General features: G+C 44.5%; 1 protein-coding gene and 1 non-coding gene across 2 annotated transcripts in view; both read left to right on the top strand.

Moving 5' to 3' along the window:
* Positions 1-51: 51 nt before the first annotated feature.
* Positions 52-20,833, top strand: part of SF3B3 (splicing factor 3b subunit 3) — a 30,687-nt gene continuing 9,905 nt past the window's right edge. The window contains exons 1-17 of the mRNA XM_037409218.1: positions 52-178; positions 883-993; positions 1,966-2,292; positions 3,454-3,626; positions 4,005-4,146; positions 5,210-5,322; positions 6,082-6,219; positions 7,263-7,366; positions 8,588-8,753; positions 9,263-9,358; positions 9,886-9,958; positions 15,429-15,580; positions 15,982-16,137; positions 16,571-16,726; positions 17,431-17,574; positions 18,482-18,604; positions 20,060-20,214. Of these exons, the coding sequence (XP_037265115.1) occupies positions 924-993; positions 1,966-2,292; positions 3,454-3,626; positions 4,005-4,146; positions 5,210-5,322; positions 6,082-6,219; positions 7,263-7,366; positions 8,588-8,753; positions 9,263-9,358; positions 9,886-9,958; positions 15,429-15,580; positions 15,982-16,137; positions 16,571-16,726; positions 17,431-17,574; positions 18,482-18,604; positions 20,060-20,214 (2,288 nt within the window). The 5' untranslated portion in view covers positions 52-178; positions 883-923. The remainder of the gene's footprint in view (positions 179-882; positions 994-1,965; positions 2,293-3,453; positions 3,627-4,004; positions 4,147-5,209; positions 5,323-6,081; positions 6,220-7,262; positions 7,367-8,587; positions 8,754-9,262; positions 9,359-9,885; positions 9,959-15,428; positions 15,581-15,981; positions 16,138-16,570; positions 16,727-17,430; positions 17,575-18,481; positions 18,605-20,059; positions 20,215-20,833) is intronic.
* Positions 5,510-5,589, top strand: LOC119158086. The gene has a single exon (XR_005107760.1). It is a non-coding gene; the product is annotated as a small nucleolar RNA SNORD111 (small nucleolar RNA).

Below are 20,833 nucleotides of genomic sequence, written 5' to 3' on the forward strand. Positions count from 1 at the left end.
AGGCGCCTCCTCGGGCAGCCCCTTCTCGCCACTCGGCGAGCGCGCGCCGGGCCTCACGGAAGGCCCCCGCGAAGAGGCGCGGGAGGGCAGCAGGCAGCGCGCAGGCGCGGGGCTCATGGCGGAGGGGCCCGGCGCCGCGCCCGCGTAGGCAGGAACAGCATCCGCCGCCATCCGTACGGTAAGGGCGGCCCCGCCGCGCCGCGCCGGCCCCTCGGCTGAGGAGGCGCCGTACAGGCTGCCATTTTGAGGGGGGGAGCGGCCGGAGAGCCGCGGGCCCCTTGGGGCCTAGCCCGGCGGCGGCGGCTGGGCCGGGCCGGGCGTTGCTTGGCGCCAGGGCCCGGGGCGTGCGGTCCTGCTCCCCGCGGAGCGTGGGAAGCGCGCCCGGCGTGTGGCCCGGCCGGGCCTCTGCGGGCTGGGGGCGGCGGAGCGCTCGGCCCCTGGGCTGCGGGTGCGCGCAGCGGGGGCTCCCTCCCGCGGCAGCCCCGGGGAAGGGGGGGCGCTCGGAGCCGCAGGGGCGCTCGCTGCGAGCAGCTGGAGGCGGCTTAAGGGACACGCGGCTCAGGGAGGTGTAAGGGCGCAGGGCACCTCTGGGGGGGGGGGTCCCCGGTTTTGCATTCTGAACGGCTAAAAGTGTAAGAGCAGAAATGAGCTGCCAGGCCTGGTCAGTCACGCCGCGGTCGGGAGCTCCGCGGGTGCTCGGCAGCCTGCTTGTCCTTGGGGAGCCTTTGCCTCCTGGTATTAATAAATACCAAATAACTTTTAGCAGGGCGGCAGTTAGTCTGCTAATGTAAAGCAACATGCACAGATAAACGAGGGCAGCAGTTCTCTCGGTGCTGTATGGAAGGTTTTGCAAAGCGTGTATTTTTGTTCTACTTGTTACAGACTTGGCAGTTACAATAAGGTGAAGCGAACCTGCTGGCAACATGTTTCTCTACAACTTGACGCTACAGCGTGCCACCGGCATTAGCTATGCTATCCATGGCAATTTCTCAGGTAATTTTGTGCTCCCTTCACACATCGTGGGCATGATTAATGCCCTTGCTTCCAGCACTCTGGAGACCACTGCAGTTCTGGTGCTGGTTGAGGTTTTGGCTTTCCAGGGGCATTTGTTTTGCCAAAGGAAGTATGGTAGTCTGTGAACGGCCTGAATGACAGAGCTACTCTCCTTATTAATCACGTGTTAAACTTAAAGTTTAAATGTCCAACAAAATGCTGTAGAATTTTATAATCGTACTAATGTCCAGGTTTGATTTGTTTGATGACTTTTCCTATTTGTCCCATTGTTCTGGCGGGATTTCAATTGATTTCTCTGTGATGCAGTACCCGAGGAACTTGATGTCTAAAACCGGATCAGCCATCATTTTGTCCAAATTGATGTGTACACCTAACTCATGTAGTATAGTGCACACAGAGTTGCTAATTGACTGAAGGTGACGAGGGTCTGGGTGACAGAGGAGGAAGTCATCCCTATAAGCAAAAGTCCAGATGTTGTACCAAAGACTAAATTTCGGCTGTGAGGGCAGTTGAGAGGAGATGGAGGAGAAGAGGGCTGAGACTGATGCCCATTGCAGCTCTTTCAGAGCATTCCCGAGCTCTTTTGTGTAGTAGAGGAGAAAAGGTGTTTGGGTTTTATTTTATTTGGTTGCTGAAGCTAGTCTGCTTAAGTATAGCATTTTTTCACTGGTATATTATCATTTGCTCTTGAGCATGTTACTTGAGCTCTTGTGGAAAGATCAAAAGAAGTTTGGCTTGATAATCTCGGTAGTAGTTTGTTCACTTTCCTGGTCTGTTAAAAGGTGCTTAAATGATAGTGGCACTAACATATGTTGTTTTGTATTGCTCTACGGGAATCCTAGAACTCTGGCGTTTAGTAGTTGTGAAGTTTTATCTTCTTTCTTATAATGCTTCTTGAATTTGCATGTTCTCCTGTGTTGTTGCTAACTCTTAACGCTTTGGGTTCTTTAGGAACCAAACAACAAGAAATTGTTGTTTCCCGGGGCAAGATCCTGGAGTTACTCCGCCCTGATCCCAACACAGGGAAGGTTCACACCCTGCTGACTGTGGAAGTGTTTGGAGTCATTCGCTCACTCATGGCCTTCAGACTGACAGGTGGGACCAAAGACTATATCGTGGTGGGCAGCGATTCGGGACGCATTGTTATTCTGGAGTACCAGCCCTCCAAGAATGTGTTTGAGAAGATTCATCAGGAAACCTTTGGCAAGAGTGGATGTCGCAGAATCGTTCCAGGCCAGTACTTGGCTGTGGACCCAAAGGGCCGTGCCGTCATGATCAGTAAGTCAGTCTGTCAGCTTGTTTTCTCCTTGGTATTTGCTCCTGTCTTGTGGATATTTATTTTGGAGTGAGTTTCTGCCAGGTATAATTGGAAGTGTTTCTCAGGCAGTTGGTTGAGCTATGAGATGTGTCAAGGAGAATGCAGGCATTCGGAATAGTTCCTTGATGCTGATGGAATTGCACAAATTAGTTGTAATGCTGGGCCAAAACAATTTGGAAAGAGGCTGGCTGGCTTAGCAGTGTGCAGAGCCCTGAAGTATGATGTCTGCTAGGGAGGCTGGGATTGCAGGCGGTGGTGCTACAGTGTAGTCAGTCAGCTCCAGCAACCTTGAAACAGTGTTATGAATTGACCTCTCCTCTCTGAGATGTATCCTGAAGACAGCTAGATGCATTTCTGATAAGGCTTCACAGGTAGAAGGACACTTGGATGGGTTTCAGTTTTTTAGTAAGTTTTACTACACGATGTCTTAGTGACGTGGCACAGGAACTTTCTCAGTTTGCTGAAACCAGTTTTGTGCAATGCTGCTTTCCTACACGGTGCAAGCAGGGACTTTCAACGATCGGTAGTTTTAACAGTGCCTCTTTGTATTAGGAAAAAGAATAAATGATACTGTTTTCTTTCAAACAAGTCTTGTTTTCATGGATGAGAAGGTAGCACAGTCACAGTTGTACCATTCACGTTGATAGCTGAGTGATCTTTGCAATGTTAGGGATGCTGTGTATCAGGCAAGGGTACATTTTCTTAGTTAAAATATTTCTAAGGAAAGGTCTTCTTGCCAAATGGCTTTAAATGATGGAACACCTTTCAGTTCTTCAGTTTGGTTTTTCCTTCCCTGCAGTCTGTCATCTCTTGTGTGGTGGAATGAGTGAGTAGGTCTGCCTGTAGCCATTGTAGATTGAGTATTGGGCTAGATGAACATAGCTCAAAGGGTTAGGCTTTGGCTTTAAAGAGCTGGAGCTGTCATTAGTGCTTGCAGCCCAAAATGTTTAAAATGAAACATTGGAAGTTAATTGGTGGCACAGAGATAAATACCAATGGTGAACTTCAGAAGTAATGCTGACATCCTCTTGCTAAGTTATGTATCAGTGTTGGACTGCAGGTATGATCAGGTTTGATCATCCGGTGATGTGCTGCAAGTGCTGTTGTCCTTTTCCTTGCAGGTGCTATTGAAAAGCAGAAGTTGGTGTATATCTTGAACAGAGATGCTGCTGCTCGTCTCACCATATCCTCCCCGCTGGAAGCCCACAAGGCCAATACCTTGGTCTACCACGTGGTGGGAGTCGATGTAGGATTTGAAAACCCCATGTTTGCTTGTCTGGAAATGGATTATGAGGTGAGAAGAACTTGATCTCCCTTTGCTGTCTTTTGTGCTTTGTCGTTCCTCTTCTGTCCTGAATCTGTCTGTGGAGGCAGGGAACATTGGCTGCTTTTGCTGTCCGAGACAACTTTAATTTGTCACAAGCTTACTTGCTTTTTGTCTTGCCTTCAGTCAGAACAGGCAAATCTCTTCTGTCTTGGTGACTCTTCTTAAATTCTTGCTGTTCAACTGCAAATAGGCGTATTTTCTACCTCTGAATCCTTTTTTGTGTGCATCCTCCAGCAGTTCTTTTGGATTTCATTCTAATGTTATTCAAAGCTGTTTCCCTATGTGTCAGCTTTGCTCCTCCTTTAATGCCTTTCTTGAAAGACAGCTTCATGCGTTCTGTTTTAGGAAGCAGACAATGATCCAACAGGAGAAGCAGCAGCCAACACACAACAGACATTGACATTTTATGAACTGGACTTGGGTTTGAACCATGTTGTTAGGAAATACAGTGAGCCCTTGGAAGAGCATGGCAACTTCCTTATAACAGGTACTGGACACTAAGTCATTTTCCTGTGGATCTACTTGGTTCCCGTTCCCCAGGGGAACAGCAGAAATGTGCTTTACATCTTAGAAGTTGTTTTGATGGTCGTCTGAGCCATTACTGTAAATTAATTGACTTTGGAGTCAGATAACGAGTGGTGGTTCACCCATGAAAATATGTTAAGAACTCATAGATACAGCTGTGGTTTGGAAGTGCTCCTGATCTCTCGTCTTTTAAATGTATTCTGGATGTTCTCTGGATTCTGAAGCTAAGAGATGATAACTGAAATTAGCTGGTAGCAGATGCAAAAGTGTATATTTGTAGGTAATACAAAGGTGCTGTTGTATGCTCTTGCACGGGTCCATCAGCTAATATGCCTTCAAAAGGCAGTAAATGAATCAGTGTACTAAAAGCCAGTCTAGTATCTTCGACCTGGGAAACTGCTGAACCGGTGCAGATTCCTTTCCAAGCACAAAGGAAGCGAAACTGGGGGAGCATCCTTGTATGCTCTTCGTCTTCCTGCATCTTCCGCAGACAGCTGTCAGACACCAGATACTGGGCTGGATCTGACCGCTACTGCTATTTTGATGATAACCTTTTTTTACATTGGCTTCTCAATAGAAGTATTTTAAAAATATATACTCTTAAGAATGAAAAACATGTCAGAAAACCATCTGGTGGGTTTTATTGATGGCAAGCAAACACGCCAGTAACCAGTAAAAAGTAACCATGCCAGGGTTGTGTTTAACTGACAAGCTGCTAATGTGGTATTTTGGGCATGTTGTGGCTTTCTAGACAAGGATAAGCCAGGAAGGATAAAACACAAGCAATTTGTTTGAAGCTGCATCCTTCCTGGTCTCTTGAGTTCCATCTGCCCTGTTCTCATGCCAACACAGGCAGCAGTACTCGGTCTTCTGTCTTCCCCTTCAGTAAAAGCAGATTTGTATATGTAGGGTGATTGAGAGCACTGGAAACTGTGTTGCTTTAAGGAAAACAGAACTGTTTTGCAGGCAGTAAGTTAGATCCGTGGTATGGGCTTGTCTCATAGTATTTCTTTTTTGTGTTTCAGTTCCTGGTGGTTCTGATGGACCTAGTGGGGTGCTGATCTGTTCTGAAAACTATATTACTTATAAAAACTTCGGTGACCAGCCTGATATCAGATGCCCAATTCCCAGGAGACGGGTGAGAATTTTGGGATTCCTGCACTTTTTCTGAGGTTACCTTTGTCAGTGCTAAATGAATGCTTGGTATTTTCTTTCAAGGTCAAAGATTCAGGGAGATTTTAAAGTAAAAAAAAAAAAAAAAAAAAGTTGAAAGTGTGTTGGCCTACTGTCTGCATGTTATCTGTGAGGGAAGATGGAGGTGGGCATAGCCTGAAGTGATGAGTTTGGTTCATGTCTCTTCTCTGAGATTTATGCTGGAGATACTCCAAAGACTCTGATCGGGCACCACTGGGGCAGCGCTGTTGGTGTGAGATAGGATTATGTGAGATGGTGAGTCATGGCTGCCATCCTCTACACCGGTGAGTTTGACAGCTGCTCTGTTGCATCTGAGGCTGCTTTCTCCTCCTTTGGTTTTGCAAATTGTTGTGTGCTTTGAGAGTGCTTTGAACACCTGCCAAGGTTCAGGTGCTCAGAACCAGCTGTGTGTGGATTGCAGCCCTTTTCCTCTGTGTTTGGCCTTGATACATGAGAATTGTTTGGGGAGGAGGGGTTTTATGCTCAGGCACAGTATCTTAGAAATGTATTTCCTTTTGGGGCAGAGATGTACTGAGGGTAACTACAAGTGTAACAGAGAGGGTGTGCTTCATGTTAAAAGCCTCCTCACATGCTGTCTGTCAGCTCTTAAGGCACCTGTGAAATGGAAGTACTTCAGTCAGTGAAATCACACCTGTACTTGCCAGATAATACCATGAATGACCTCTGTTTTCTTTCTTAACAGAATGACTTGGATGACCCAGAGAGAGGTATGATTTTTGTCTGCTCTGCCACACATAAGACCAAGTCCATGTTCTTCTTTCTGGCCCAGACAGAGCAAGGAGACATCTTCAAAATTACTCTGGAGACAGATGAAGACATGGTAAGCATCACATGAAGAAAAACTGAAGCATTCGAGGAGAGTCCTTAGTCAATTATTTCAATTCTCTGAAGTGATAAGTACTTAATATTGTGGGTGTAGCTGTGCAGTAACACGTATTATGTGATTTGTAATACAGTTATACCCACAGTAGTGACTTGTGTTTGCTCATATAGAGGCACAGCATGAGGTTTTCAAAATCCTGTGAGAACTATGCTGCAGAGTCACTTGGGCATATTGTAGCAGTTCTACAGGCAGTCCTTTACTCAAAAGATGTATTGTAAAGTGTGGTCCACAAACCTGCTAGAAGGTACTCTAAAAACTAATTCTGGGGAACTTAGTTTCCCTTGATCACATTAGGTGCTCTCTATTTCATCTCTTAATTGAATATTTACATGCTGCAATCAGTCTTTTTGCAAGTGAGGTAGCTGACTTCGTACAGCTGGTCCATGAGTTGAAGTGACAGGTTTGAAGTGGCTTGCTGCTGCTTGTCCTAGTATTTTGCAATGAAAAGATCTCTGCTGTAGTGAAACAGCTGGTTTGTTGGAGTAAATGTTGAATGTTAATTACTCCATCTAAACATGTCAAATTTGGTACAAAGGATGATTGTGTTGCATCTTTAAGTGGTTTAAAATTGTTCTTAGATGTTTCACCAAGAGCTTGCAACCATATTGAATGTAGGAGTTTGCTCAGGACAGCTAATTTTTCACGTATTGGGGAATGGCTGGCGATCAGTGAAGCAGATTTCTTCGTGTTAGACAGCTTGCTATTTTCACAGCTGTTTTTTTCCAGACTGACTCAGTGTTACCAAAGCCAGAAAGTCTTAGAATAAAACGGGCAGCCTGACTTCTGGGTTCAAAATAGTCTGCTGGATTTTGTGACTTATAACCTGCTGCCCCAAACTACTGATGTGGTTAAGCCTGGCCCGCTCTCTTGCTTCGTTCCTTTGGAGAGGACAGCTATGCAGCTTTTTTTTTAATTTTATTAAATCACAGATGTACAGCTCTAGTACTTGCTAGTGTGGTCACATCTTCCTCTGCTTTCAGGTAACAGAGATTCGACTGAAGTACTTTGACACTGTTCCTGTTGCTGCTGCCATGTGTGTGCTGAAAACAGGGTTTCTCTTTGTGGCATCTGAATTTGGAAACCAGTAAGTAAATGTCAGCATTTTCCCCTGAAGCAGACTGTTTCTCCTCAGGACTGCAAACCGGCCCTTGAACTTACTGAACATATAAAGACAACACCTGTTCTAATGCGTAGATTAATACTTTTTTCACATGGCTTGAGCAGAACAATGGGTTCAGAGTATGAATGGGGGAATTTTTTTGTGGTTTGAACCCAGATTAGATATTGTAGTGCAGAGAACAAAAGATGACATGCTGTTGCAGTAGGTTTTGGAAGAATTGAGTGCTTGGAGTTCATATAGGGTCCATCATATATCCAGGTGAATTATCTTTTAATGAATTTGATAGTTTTGATCAAGCTTCTGCATGCTATGGCCCACTCAGAAGTAGATAGCATTTGTAACTAATAACTGTGATCCTTTACTTAACAGATGTATAGTTGAGGGCTTTTTCAACTCACATTTGGAGTTCCAGAATATTTAAGACTCCGAGACTTTGCACACCTTTGAAGGTGGCTTAGCAGTGTCTTAAGTGGGGAATTCATGGGGCATGGAGGTTTATACTATTTGTCCCCTTACATCTGCAGTCAGCCACCTGAGGGAGCTCCAGCCAGTTTACTGGAGTGAATCTGAATTAGGTTGTATAAACGAAGCTCAAGGAAGCCATATTCACTTGAGCTTTATTAAAACCAGGAAGTAAATCAGTCTATCTTTCTGTTTTTACTTGTTCTCCTCTGAAGTTTAACTTGATCATTGTGATATTTAGGCTCATAAAATGGAATAGGGAATGCAGTTAAAAATAGGGAGAGTATTCCAGTAAAATAGGTAGTTACGGGGTTGCAGTCTTAGCCATTGGCCTTGCTTTTGGCCTCAGCTGTCAGTGCTTTGGCTCTAATGCAAGAATATCTGAAAGGCTCAAGGGTAAACAAGAGAAAACACTGAAACTCTGAGATACCTTTGCTAGTAGCAGCTAGCAAAGGTTTAGAGGGGGGTGGTTGTGGTGGATCTTTTTGTTTGTGGGTTTTTGGGGTTTTTTTGTTTTTGTTGGGGTTTTTTTTGCAGGCCTCTGATTCCCTTTAAATATTCTATCATGAAGATGATGATCTTTTGGGCTAAATTTTAATAGCTGTATAACGTACAGAAGGATTCTCTCCTGCCCAATACCTGAATATTTGGCTAAGCCTTACTTAGAGAAGGCTACATGAGCTTTGCACTGAACGTACTGTCGTTCTTGCTTTCTTTCTCAAGTTACCTGTACCAGATAGCTCACCTGGGTGATGATGATGAGGAGCCGGAGTTTTCTTCTGCCATGCCTCTTGAGGAAGGAGACACATTCTTTTTCCAGCCACGACCACTCAAGAACCTGGTGCTGGTGGATGAGTTGGACAGTTTGTCTCCTATTCTGTGTTGTCAGGTATGTTGCCATCAACAAGCTCCCATTCACTACGTAAGTCTTTCTCATTTACAGAGGAATTGGTTGTAGATGCAGGACTTTTTCCTTGCTTTTCTGCAGTGTTTGTGTGTAAGCAGAGTCACCAAAGCTTCGTTATCCTAGGTTTCCAGAAATACTGCTCTATAGTAAATGCTGGTAGAAAAGCAAGTCTGGTAAATTCTCAGACAGTTGCCTAAGATTGGTAGCTGGCCTGGCAGCTTTTGGTTCATTTGGTGATAAATATATATCCAGACACAGGGTGTCAGCCAGCCGTCCTGTGCTTCTGTATTGACCATCAGACCAGTTCTCTGCTCTGCTGAGGGTTTGCTTAAAACTTGACATTGTTTCAGGGCAGCAGATGGTACACCCCATGGCATCTTTGCTATTTTCAGTGTTTGAGAAAAACATTTTTAAAGCAATAATGCGGCATATATAGTTTCATTTTATTTTCTCTTCCTGTGGATATTGTTTGACACTATTTCTCCACGCAGATAGCTGATTTGGCCAATGAAGACACACCCCAGTTGTATGTGGCTTGTGGTCGGGGACCCCGGTCATCTCTGAGGGTTCTAAGACATGGACTTGAGGTAAGACTTCTAGCACTTCAGAAAAACAGCTTGAGAGGCAAGGGCAGTGGGGGAAAAATCCTTCAAATAAGGTGCTCATATGAAGGGATTCTCCTTTTGCCATAGTCTGGAGAGCAACTTACTCTAGGCTTGCTTCTTGAAAATAGAAGGGTTGTACTGTTTACTCTTGCACTCTCAAAGGCTTCTTGTTCAGTTTATTCCAACCACCTGCATTTTGTCTCTTCTGAAACTTGAGTGTATTGAGCTGGAACATTCCTGGTGTCTCTGCCAGCTGCTTCTGATCTCTTTGCTGGGGGTGGGTGACCTTGTTTTAATGCTGATCATCCACAGCTGTAATGCTGCTGTATCATTGCTAAATGTATTCTATCCTGTAGCACATCTGCATGAGGAGAGAGCATCAGAAATGGGAATTACTGGCTTTCCTGCCCAGTTGTGGGAAAGCTTAAAAACTGCTGGTGGTTTGGTGACTTACTGTAGTAAGTGTAAACATCTGTTTGCAAAAGAACCTTGTTCCTGTTTACTTTTAGGTATCTGAAATGGCAGTCTCAGAGCTGCCTGGTAACCCCAATGCTGTATGGACTGTGAGGAGACATGTTGAAGGTATGAAGTATTTTCATAAAGCACAGGGAGATGATAACGTTTTTTTGGTGTGTTTTGTTTGTTTGGGTGTTTTTTTGTTTCTGGCCAAGGAGATAGGGAAGGTACTGCATCATGGTTGTGTTCCATCCCCAAAAGTTGTGTTTTGAATCAGCAGCCCCCTGTTTGTATTTAGAAGCCACCCTCTGGTCCCATAGGGTTGTCATGTTTCCCGTTGACAAAGAAGCACCTGCCTGCAGCTGCATCCATCACCCAATATGCTGTGTCAGCTGTACATTTGCAGCCTGAAGCTGCTGAACTTCTTATCCTTTCCCACTTCCCATAAGTTCTCGCTCCGGCATCAACAGGCAATGATTAAGCTCTTTGTTGCAACATACTCACTATTCTTTATATGCATGTTGACAGCTACAGTAATCAGCTCTTTGTGAGAGAGTAGGATACAAATTAGGGAACAAAGAAGATAAATCAGCAACAGTGCCTGTATTTTATTATTTCCATCTCTGCATATCTGCAAAGAAAACAGTCTATTTGGGCTAGGACATGCTCCCTATTCAAAATCCCAGCAGTGTATGGAATGCTGCTGATTCCAGGAAGGTCTGGATTTGAAATTGGCAGAATATACTGGGTTATGGGTTTGGTTTTGGGTTGGGTTCCCCCCCCCCCCCCCGATCTGAAATAACGGGTTTGCCTTACTAAAGTACAAGAGGAAATAGTCCCTTGTCCTGCCTTTCTCTTGCGGGCGAGAACAGAGTTCCTCATAAACACCTAAAAAGCCTGGAATATATTCTGGGTACTGATGGTCTCAGTGATTATTTCTGAGGCAGTGCTTTGTATAAATCTTGCAAAGACTTGCTGTATGTTTATGCACTGGATACAGAAGTGCCAGATTGTTGTAGTGGAGACCTTAGCTTGCTGTGGTGACATGGTATCTTGGTTTTAAGCAGTCACAGTCGTGTGTCTTCCAGGGAGCCAGTAACCCTGTGGGAATTTCAAACATTGCTGTGGGATTTACCTTGCCATCCAAGACCTGCTGTCGGTTCCTTTGCTTGTGTTCTGAGGCTCATGTACTGTCTGAGCAGCATGGAAGGAACTTAGAGCATGAAGTGGCTTCATGTTCCCCAGACATAGAAGGGTCAGAAGACAAGTATTTCCACAGTTCATATGAAAAATAGGTGCTTTTCTTAAAAGAGGCATTCTGGTTTGTTAGAGACAAACCTTTGCTCCTGCCTTCTGGAAAAGGAGTTGGTAACATTTGCGCCCTCTGAGAGATGGAGGCTTCTGACATCACCTTACAGTTTTAAAACCTTTTATCTTGGGGTTCCAGAGGATGATTTTGACTTTTCAGGAGATGGAGGACCATTGATAACCTACATGAAACAGTCAGTCTCACTGCCTCCTCTTTTTTTTCCTCCTTCCAAATTCTCCAGATTCCAGCATGAACATCTCCGTGATTTCAGAAAGGCTGGAATCTGTAGCTGTTGTGAACCATGCTACTTTTTGAATACGGTTTAAAGTTATGTGAAACTGATCCCCAAGTTACAACTGGTTGAATTCAGGAATGGTTTTAGTGGGTTTTAATCAGAAAGGCTGCAGAACCTTTCCAAACGTGTATCTATCTGATCTTGAAACTGCCCAAGTGCTGGTTTTTTGAGTGTGCAGTGTCAGGTTGCCTGGCTCTGCCTCAGTGCCACGGTGTGTGGGTGCTGCAAGGCCTCTGTAAAACACGTACAGGTTTGCAGCGTTCAAAGCAAATACTAACCTTGGCTGGTACGTGGTGATACACACTACCAATACCAAGCCTTTTTTTTTCTTCCACAGGTGGCTGGTGGTGGAGGTGCTGATCACCACAGGTGTGTACCTACTGCTAGGGGCTACTGTACTGTCCCACAGGTTAACCACAGCGAATCCCAAAATCGTGGGGCTACTTCTATGCTAAGCTTTCCAGTAAATGAATTCTAGAAGCTGTTGTATAGTCGGAGGTTGTTGCCTTTGTAGCTCAGTAGCTGAGGCGTAGAAAGCAGCTTCTGTTCCATCTTACAGTCTTTGGGGAGCAAAATAATCAACCATGTCTCTGCAGAACGGTCAGTTCGTGCTAAAATCAGAGGTGCACAATTTCAGGGTTTTTTTCAGCTCCCTTCCTAGACAGAGGGTTAGCTCCCAGCTGCTTTGTACAGACCTCCCAAGAGAAAATGATCAAGTGTGCTTGAAGCACCTGCAGGTACTGCCAGCATGGGAATGCCCTGTGGATATGGAATGCGTCAGCCCATCAGACAGAATTGGATGGCACTTGGACCAAACCCTCTCTTGCAGTTGAATGTTGAGGTCTGGGGAGCTAGACGGCTGTGTGCTTTGCTGTGGAGATAGATGTTTGCTGAGGGCTAACAGTCTGCGTTCCCTACCTGGCACTCTTGCATGAAAAGCCATGTGCAGTGAGTCACAGCTGCCGAGTCTCCATGCAGTAGTAAACAGAAGGCCAGGAACAAGTGCTGTCATCCCATCAGTATCTTTTAAGTGAGAATAATCCTGAACTTTGTCACTGCTCATCTCTTGGTTCTCTGAACTCCTCTGAGAGCTAGTGGTGACTGCATTTGTATCTGTGCAAATTGAGATGCTGCAGAGTGTGAAAAAAACTGTATCAGGCATGGACTAGCATATAGGAATGGAATTCTCATGGACTGACTCAAACTGAATCCATGACATAACAGAAAGGACAGTAATACAGAGTTCATAGACTGAAATGTGATGTTTTCATAACTGGTCATGATGTGCATGAAGCTGCAGAAAACTTTGAATGCTTAGGAGAATGAGTCCAGCTGTGGTTCTTCAGGGTGATTAAAATGTCTGTTACACACTGAAAGGAGCTAACTGGAGCAATTAGAACGGTAACAAGCATCTCTGAAGTCTTGTGTCTGCATACAAAATAATGTCTATCTGTTCAAAACTCGGGGCAGCCTGATCGTATGCTTGGGATTGTGCAGAGCTAAGTAGATATCTTTTCATATTAAAATCTATAGAACTTTTCTTTTTCTAACTGAGAATACTTCCCAGTGTGCCCCAGGGATTTAGTCCTCTTAATTTCAACTAGGCTGCTATATTTTCTAAACCAAAATTGTGTTGTTTGAATCTAGATGAATGAGTCTTATTCACTGACTTAATTCTGGTAAATCAAACCCTTTATTTCAAAAGCTCCAGCAGAGGGGCATTAAGCAACACTACTGGACTTCAGGCAGAAATGCACTTGTCACTATTATTGACACAGACTTAAAGGCACACTCTAATATAACTGTAAGCCAGTGAAAATAGAGAGCTAAAAAAGTATTAAGAGGTAGGAATGAGTTTTTTCGTTTAGAGTAAGACTAAGGGAATCTGTTTCGCTTTCAAATGGGAGTCCTTTGTCCTGCTCCAAATCACATGGTCAGGCCTCCAGCTGGGACATCGTGGTTTGTCATGAGAATGACAGCCCCCAGGGAGGAAGGCAGCAGCTCTCAAGAAGTTTGGAAAGCAGTGACGGTCTTTGAAGTGGAATTTTTAGAACATCCTGTCTACAGGATATTTATGAATTAAATACTTATCCTGTGGCCTGCTAGAATCTCCGCTTATAGCGATCGAGGAATTCTTTTCTTGTGTTGCAAAATTCATGCAGGTTTTATGAGAGGCTGCTATTTAGTGTAGAAAATAACCAGTGTGTAACGGTGTATGTCTTGCTGATCTCTTACCATCTGCTGTTAAAGTTAAGAGAAATTCTCCTGTTAAGCCAAGTGTTTAAGTAGTTGGCATTACTAATGAGTTTCTGTGTGCAAGTTCAGTTTTTGTTTTCTCATTTCCCCAAGTGGACCCGCTCCTCTTTGTGGGGTTTGGAAGCATGTTGGAGGTTATAGGTTGTGACCGCTTAATAGAGTAGTAACAGAGCCACAGACCGCTGCTGGAATTGCTTTAATTATACAAAGCTTTTCAGTTTAATCGGAGCTGTGGTCTGTATACCAGATGTTGGAGAGAAGAATGGTGGTTTTTTTCACTTGCATATTTTCAGCTGTATGTAAGAACTTTCTGTTATAAAAGTGACACAGCAGGTTTGGCAACACCTCCCTCTAAACAGGGTGGATAAGAAAAGGATCAGTTCCTGACGCATTTGTTTCAGTTAACCGGTTCAGCTTCTTTAAGCTGCTGCATGGTATTTACTGGCATATTGTATTCATCCCAGTGAGAGTTCTCTATTTTTTTTTCCTGCTTAGAGAGTCATTAGCCACTTCTCCATGTCACTCACATTTAGAAATTATGGAGAAAGTCTACTCGAGGGCAGAAGCTGTGACAGCTCTCTTACACCCTCACCTCTGCTAATTGTCTTGTGCTGTGGTACATAAGTCTGAGTTTGAAGTTGAGCTGGGTTGAAGTGGGGGATTTTTTCTTTTTAAGAAATGGCACTTGCATGACAGCAGCAGAAGTGGAGTTGCTTCTCTGAGGGAATCTTATTTTTCCACTGAGACTCCTGGCTTCGTTTCCCAACAGATTTCATTGTTTCTGTTGCTTTTGTTTGTTACTCTGTTTTAATGAGACTTTCTTCTCCCCCTCTTTGATGCCTGTTGTTTTCTGCAGAATGCAAATGGCCAGCAGTAAACCAAGGCATTCCTTTTTACCCAGTCCTACTACCGTGTTTCCCGAAAAGCTTCCCTATTTCCAATTGAGCTCTTAAGACTATTTTGATTAGCATAGTTCTTCCACCTCCAAGCTACTGTACTCTCCTAAGCTGTCCCCTTTGAGAGAAGCCCGTACTGAAGAGAGTAGCTGTAATCCTGTCACTTATTCCAGTAGAAGTAAAGGTCAACGTTTGCTCTCTGTCTTAAAAATATATTGTTTCTCATACCAGGAGACTGTACGGGTGGCTGTGTGTATGTAAGCTAGTTAAGATTCTGGATGAAGGTAGAGCAAGTTTAACCCTGAGCTCCTCTGCTGCAGTGCTCCCTAATCGTTCTTTGCAGCCTTTTATTATGTGGATACTAGATAAAGATGTGATCCTGCAACCTCCTGTGTGCAGCATCCGTGGTGCTATTTCTGCATATGGGTTCCACGTGTTCAGATTATTGGAGTATTTAATTTGACTTCATTGGGTGTTAAATCTGGATTCAGCTCCTCGTGTGAGATGGGGCAAGTGTCTAAAAGGCTTCTAGACCTTGTGCTGGCTTTGAAAAAAGTAGGCAGGAGTCTTGCTTGCCAGAATCCAGAGTATCACAAATTGTCTCTGGATCTGGATCATCATTTGATCCCTGGCTCAGTCTTGCCTTGTTTGGGGTCTTGCAGTGGCTGGCTTTTGGACAGCCTGTCCTAGAATGAACTTGCATGATACTGCCAGCAGATGTAGTTATCACAGGAATTCTGCTGAAGAGTAACTGCTAGACATCTGTCAGACTGCTAATTTTGTTGGGAGACCTTCCATTTGTTTAATCAGCACCCTTTTTTCCCTGTCTCCCTTGACTAGATGAATTTGATGCCTATATCATCGTGTCCTTCGTAAATGCCACACTGGTGCTGTCTATCGGAGAGACTGTAGAAGAAGTGACTGACTCTGGATTCCTGGGTACTACACCCACCTTGTCCTGCTCTCTTCTTGGTGATGATGCTTTGGTGCAGGTAATGGAAAGCTGCTTCTGGCATGTCTGCTTATGTCTGCCACTCTCTTCTTGTTGCACAGCTGTAGTGCAACATACCTCTTGTCTAAAGGTGTGGATTGGCAGAGAATGACACTTAATTCAGCGTTTCCCTTTTTATATCCTGCTAAGTGAAGCTGGACCAGATGAAGATGGTCCTGTCCCCTTTGGTGCATGCTCAGTAGTGCCTTGCTGTGGTTTGAAGATGCAGTGCTTCCAGCTGACTGCATGCTAGTTGTTGTAGCTAGGCCTGTTGCTGGCTATTGGATCACCGCTGCCAGGAGCAGTGTTTGCCTCGGGCTTTTTCTGTGTCAGAACTACCAGTGAGATAGGAATTGTGAAGGGATAGTAAATAGAGAGTTGATGTGACCTTTTTTCCTTCAGGTTTATCCAGATGGGATCCGACACATCCGAGCAGATAAGAGAGTAAATGAATGGAAGACACCAGGAAAGAAAACCATCGTGAAATGTGCTGTGAACCAGAGACAAGTAGTGATAGCACTTACTGGAGGAGAACTGGTTTACTTTGAGATGGACCCGGTATGTATGTTAATGTTGTGAATGAGTTTGCAAGAGCAAAGCAGAGTATGGGGTATGCCAGAAATTGATCGTTGATCAAACCTTGATCAAATCTGCAGAAAGGATTCTGTAGTGAAGCATCCTTCTAGAGCAGATAGATCAAAGTATCTGGACTATATCTGTCTGAGATGATTTAACGACTGATTAAACTCTCTGAAGCTCGTAATTGAGACCGGAAATTGTGTACATAACCCTGTTGCTAAGCTGGTTCTTCCAATCATAGCTGAAATAGGGCTGTAAAGAAATGGTTGAAAAAAATACAAAAAATCCAAAGCACTGCCTTAAAAATAAATGAACAATTAAATAAAGGTGAGGGGGGAGGTGTGGAGGGATGTTTTGGTGCTGGTTTGCCCCGTTGGCTAGTTAATAAGTCTCTTGTGTTTTTCTTCCTCAGTCAGGACAGCTGAATGAGTACACAGAGAGAAAGGAGATGTCTGCCGACGTCGTTTGCATGAGCCTGGCCAATGTTCCCCCTGGGGAGCAGCGCTCCCGGTTCCTTGCTGTTGGGCTGGTGGACAACACTGTCAGAATTATTTCCCTTGACCCTTCAGTGAGTAGCTGTGCTGTTTCTGCCTCTTACTGGCTTGAAGTGTTCAGAAGGGTACTCCAGAGGTGGGCTGTGTCTGTCCAGGCTGTCTTTCTGTATTCAGGTGGATGGCCAGGAATGAATAGGTTGCATGGCTTTTCTCTGCTGGCTGGGAGGAAGCACGGCCCTTGATCCTAACCTGTAACAGATTTCCTTGTTTTATTTAGTCTCACCCATGCTTGGAAGTTCAGCTGATAGGATGTGAAAACATTTCATTGGGTTTTTTTTGTTTTGGTTTGGGTTTTTTCCTGCCCCTGCCTCCCCGTCTCACTGTTTATACCTGTACTAAGAGCAGACTCATTCTGCAAGTGGGACAGCAGCAAACCAGCATTATCGTTCCTCTGCGTGCAACAGATGAGTGTTTAAAGGATGACTGAAGTAACATAAACTTTGTTCAGGTCTCTGCATGCCAAATAGCTGCAAACTGTGCTAGAACAGTTTGGAAGGATCCAGTTTATCTTCTCCAAACCCCACGGCTGCTACCACTCCTGCTTGCCAAAATCCACAGAGCCAGTGTCTATTGTGACTTTTTTCTTTTTTTTCTCTTCTGAATACTTCTTTATGGAGATTTAAAAGGGCATCTTCAAGCTCCTTAGATGAAGCTTGAATCCCCTTTTCCATGCCAAGCCTTGCTGACTGGTGTGGTATCTCTTGTCCGTCTCCCACAGGATTGCTTGCAGCCGCTGAGTATGCAGGCCCTTCCTGCACAGCCCGAGTCACTGTGCATTGTGGAGATGGGTGGCACAGAGAAGCAGGACGAGCTGGGCGAGAGAGGCTCCATTGGCTTTCTATACCTGAACATTGGACTGCAGGTGAGAGGTGCCTGCCTGGTACTGACAGGCGTGTCTTGGTGAGCTTTCGCTTGAAGGATGGATTGCTAAAATAGCCTTGTTATGATGCAGTGCGACACAGAGCCTGACTGCTCCCTCTTTGTTACAACATGCTTAAAACTGTGACCGGGGAATTCACCGGGTGACTTCATAGAGGTGCAAGGTTTCCCCATACATTCCTAGGCTTAAGGCCTGTTAAAAGGGCATAACAACCCAGACTTCATATAGAACAAATTATGCTTTTCCCCTTCCAGAAAGAGGGCATGTTCTAAAAAATGTTTCTGGGTGAAATGTTGGGCAGTTCTTTAGAAAAACTGCCTGTAGGGCAGAGTATCAAAGAAGTAACTGCCCAGAACCACAGGCTCTGCTCTAATAGCTCTGCTGTTACACAGCTTTTTGTTGCATCCAGTACTGACTCTGTGATCTTCGACCAAAAAATGTTGTTTTGACAATTCAACATGTGGTAAAAATAATCAAAGTAATCTAGGTTCTTTCACATGCCTCAAGTTTGATGTCAGAATGCAAGCCCTTCTTAAGCAGCATGAATTTTTGGGTACCGAGAGGGATTAGGATCTGGAATCAGCACTCAGGTTTTTATGGCTTATGCGATGTACCTGGCTGCTTAGTCTGGTTTTTGGCTTTTTTTGTTTCTGGGGGGTGTGCAGGGATTGTTCTACAGTAATTTCCTTCTGCCCCGTAGGAGTGTGCAGAAGCTATGATTTTTAATATTAAGAGCCAATTTAGATATAGCATGGTTGTAGAAGAGAGTTGTACCAGAAGCTAGGAAAACAAACACCTGATTCTCAGAAATTGTCTCTCTGTTTTGAATAATAGCTCTAGGTAGTTTATCTGTAATTTTGATCTAACTTTTTGATTTGCTAATGTCAAGAACGGTGTGCTGCTGCGAACTGTTCTGGATCCCGTTACTGGCGATCTTTCTGATACCAGGACCAGATACCTCGGCTCACGGCCTGTGAAACTCTTCAGGGTCCGAATGCAAGGCCAAGAGGCGGTAAGTGAGGCGAGCTCTCAGGGGTGCAGGTCCAGTCCCCAGATATAGCATTGCAGTTTTATTTATTGGTGGGCAGGGTGAGGGAGCATCCTTGCAGCACAGCAGGGACCCTCCAGGTAAGGGTGGGAAGTAGAATGACTTCATTCTGGAGCTGCCTGGCTTGCAGCTTGCTCTTTCACAACCAGCCTTGTTCTTGTTGGTATTCCCCTTGCTTCTTAGGAAGTAATGTGCAGCGCTGCCCAGCCTTTTTCGAACTAGGGCTTATCGACCTGCAGGCTGCTTGCAGTGTGCCTGGAAAGCACAGAGTAGATCCTTGGGCTTGGAGACACTGAACTGATGAAGAACCTCATCTTGTCTGCCTTGGCGCACAGGGATGGAAAGAGCCCCTTGCAGAAATCTTACCCCTAGGCTGCTTGATGGCAGTGGATGTTGTCTCCCGTGCATGTTGAAAACGGCTCAGCCAGGGGCTGGACAGCTGCCATGCATGGTTCAAGGAAATATTTGCAGGATTTGGCATAGAGGGAAGAACGTGTTTCGTCAGTAGTGCCATATCCCGCCCTTCTGATGTGGCACTGGGGAGATCAGCCACCCCCTGCGTGACTCATTTTTGGATGACACCTTCGGAGTTGAGAAAGATTGCTGGTCAGTGTAGGGGGATGGATCTGGGAATGTGAGCTCTGCTTTAATGTTACAGTACACTGGGTGAACCTCTTGAACTTGCTCCTGCCGGTCTGGCAGCTGTCACTCGGAGATGAGGTGCTTTGCAGCTCTAGCAGAGAATGCTTATAGAATAGCTGAGTGCTTTTGTACTTCGAGACCAGTCTTGGTTCTTTGTCTCACACTATGAGGGGAAAAAGCATGCTGCTTAGACCAGTCAGCGATGGACTTGGTAGCCTGTGAGTGTTTCAGTGTAATTCCAGCTGTTGTTGCTCAGGCAGATAGTGAAGTTGTACTGAAATTGATTTAGCCAAATGCATAGAGCTGAAGAGTTTGTAAGTCCATCTGCTTCCTTTGTTTCCCTTAACTTGATTGAAAATAAGCTACCGATTATTTTAACTCAGTTTCACTTGAGTGCTACAGCATTTGGATTGTGACAAAGCAGTAGAGTATTTGTTTTAAAAGACTCGTTCCCATTAGAACAGGCTATTGTTCAAAAGAAAAAAACAGATAGGAAAGTACTTGTTGATCTTGGCTTTTATGGATAACAGTTTATATTGTGCCTCAATTTGAGTATTTGTCGTCTTGATAGTGCTTCAAAGTTCCTCTTTGTGTTGTGCACAGTTTCCAGATAACTGCCTGCTCTCAAGAGACAGCTTATCTCTGAATATATGCTCTGAGTGGAGTCCACCAGGAGTTCAGTTGTTTATAGGACAGGAGTCTGACACTGTACATCCATTCGTATTGCTAGGAGTGAGCTTGCCTCCATCCCCAGACCTAATCTCTTGTCTTTCCCAGGTGCTGGCCATGTCAAGCCGTTCGTGGCTCAGCTATTCCTATCAGTCACGCTTCCACCTGACTCCCCTGTCTTATGAGACACTGGAGTTCGCATCTGGTTTTGCTTCTGAGCAGTGCCCAGAGGGCATTGTAGCCATCTCCACAAACACATTGAGGTAAGAACTGATGGGGGAACACAAACGCTTCTGGACCGGGATGCTAGGCTGACGGAGGGGTAGTGAATTCTCACTAGACATTCAGAAGGAAAGAGGTAAAGTGACCTAAAATTAAGGTCTTTTTGAGGTTATTTGGTGATGGATAATGATTTGATAGAAACACTTGGATGAGTTTCAGAAAACAAATAGAATATAAGGACAAAAAGAAATAGGATGTGCTTCTGATATGTATTTTTTAGCTTTTTTAAATAACAAGTGTAATTCAAGTTACCCTTAAATTCTCTGATCCTTGGAGAGGGAAGCTTTTAATAAACGTGAACCTATTGTGTATTAGGATCTTGTGGTGTTTGATCTGAATTGGCTGCTTTGCAGAAAATGAGTCATATGATTTAAGAAATTGGAGGCATGACAGGGCTGTATTTGTTGCCTTTTTTTATAAAGTTCATCTTGGATATTAAAAAAATAAATGAAAATAATGGACTGTAAATTCAGGAGCTCTGCTGTATGCACTTGAACAGGCACTTTTTTCATATCTGTCCTCATTGAAATATTATAGCATTCATTGCTTTTAAAGGAGTCATTCTTTCTGGAGAGACTTGTGGGTTTTAGTCACCAGATG

Source organism: Falco rusticolus, chromosome 15, assembly GCF_015220075.1.
Source record: "Falco rusticolus isolate bFalRus1 chromosome 15, bFalRus1.pri, whole genome shotgun sequence".
Classification (NCBI taxonomy): Eukaryota; Metazoa; Chordata; class Aves; order Falconiformes; family Falconidae; genus Falco; species Falco rusticolus.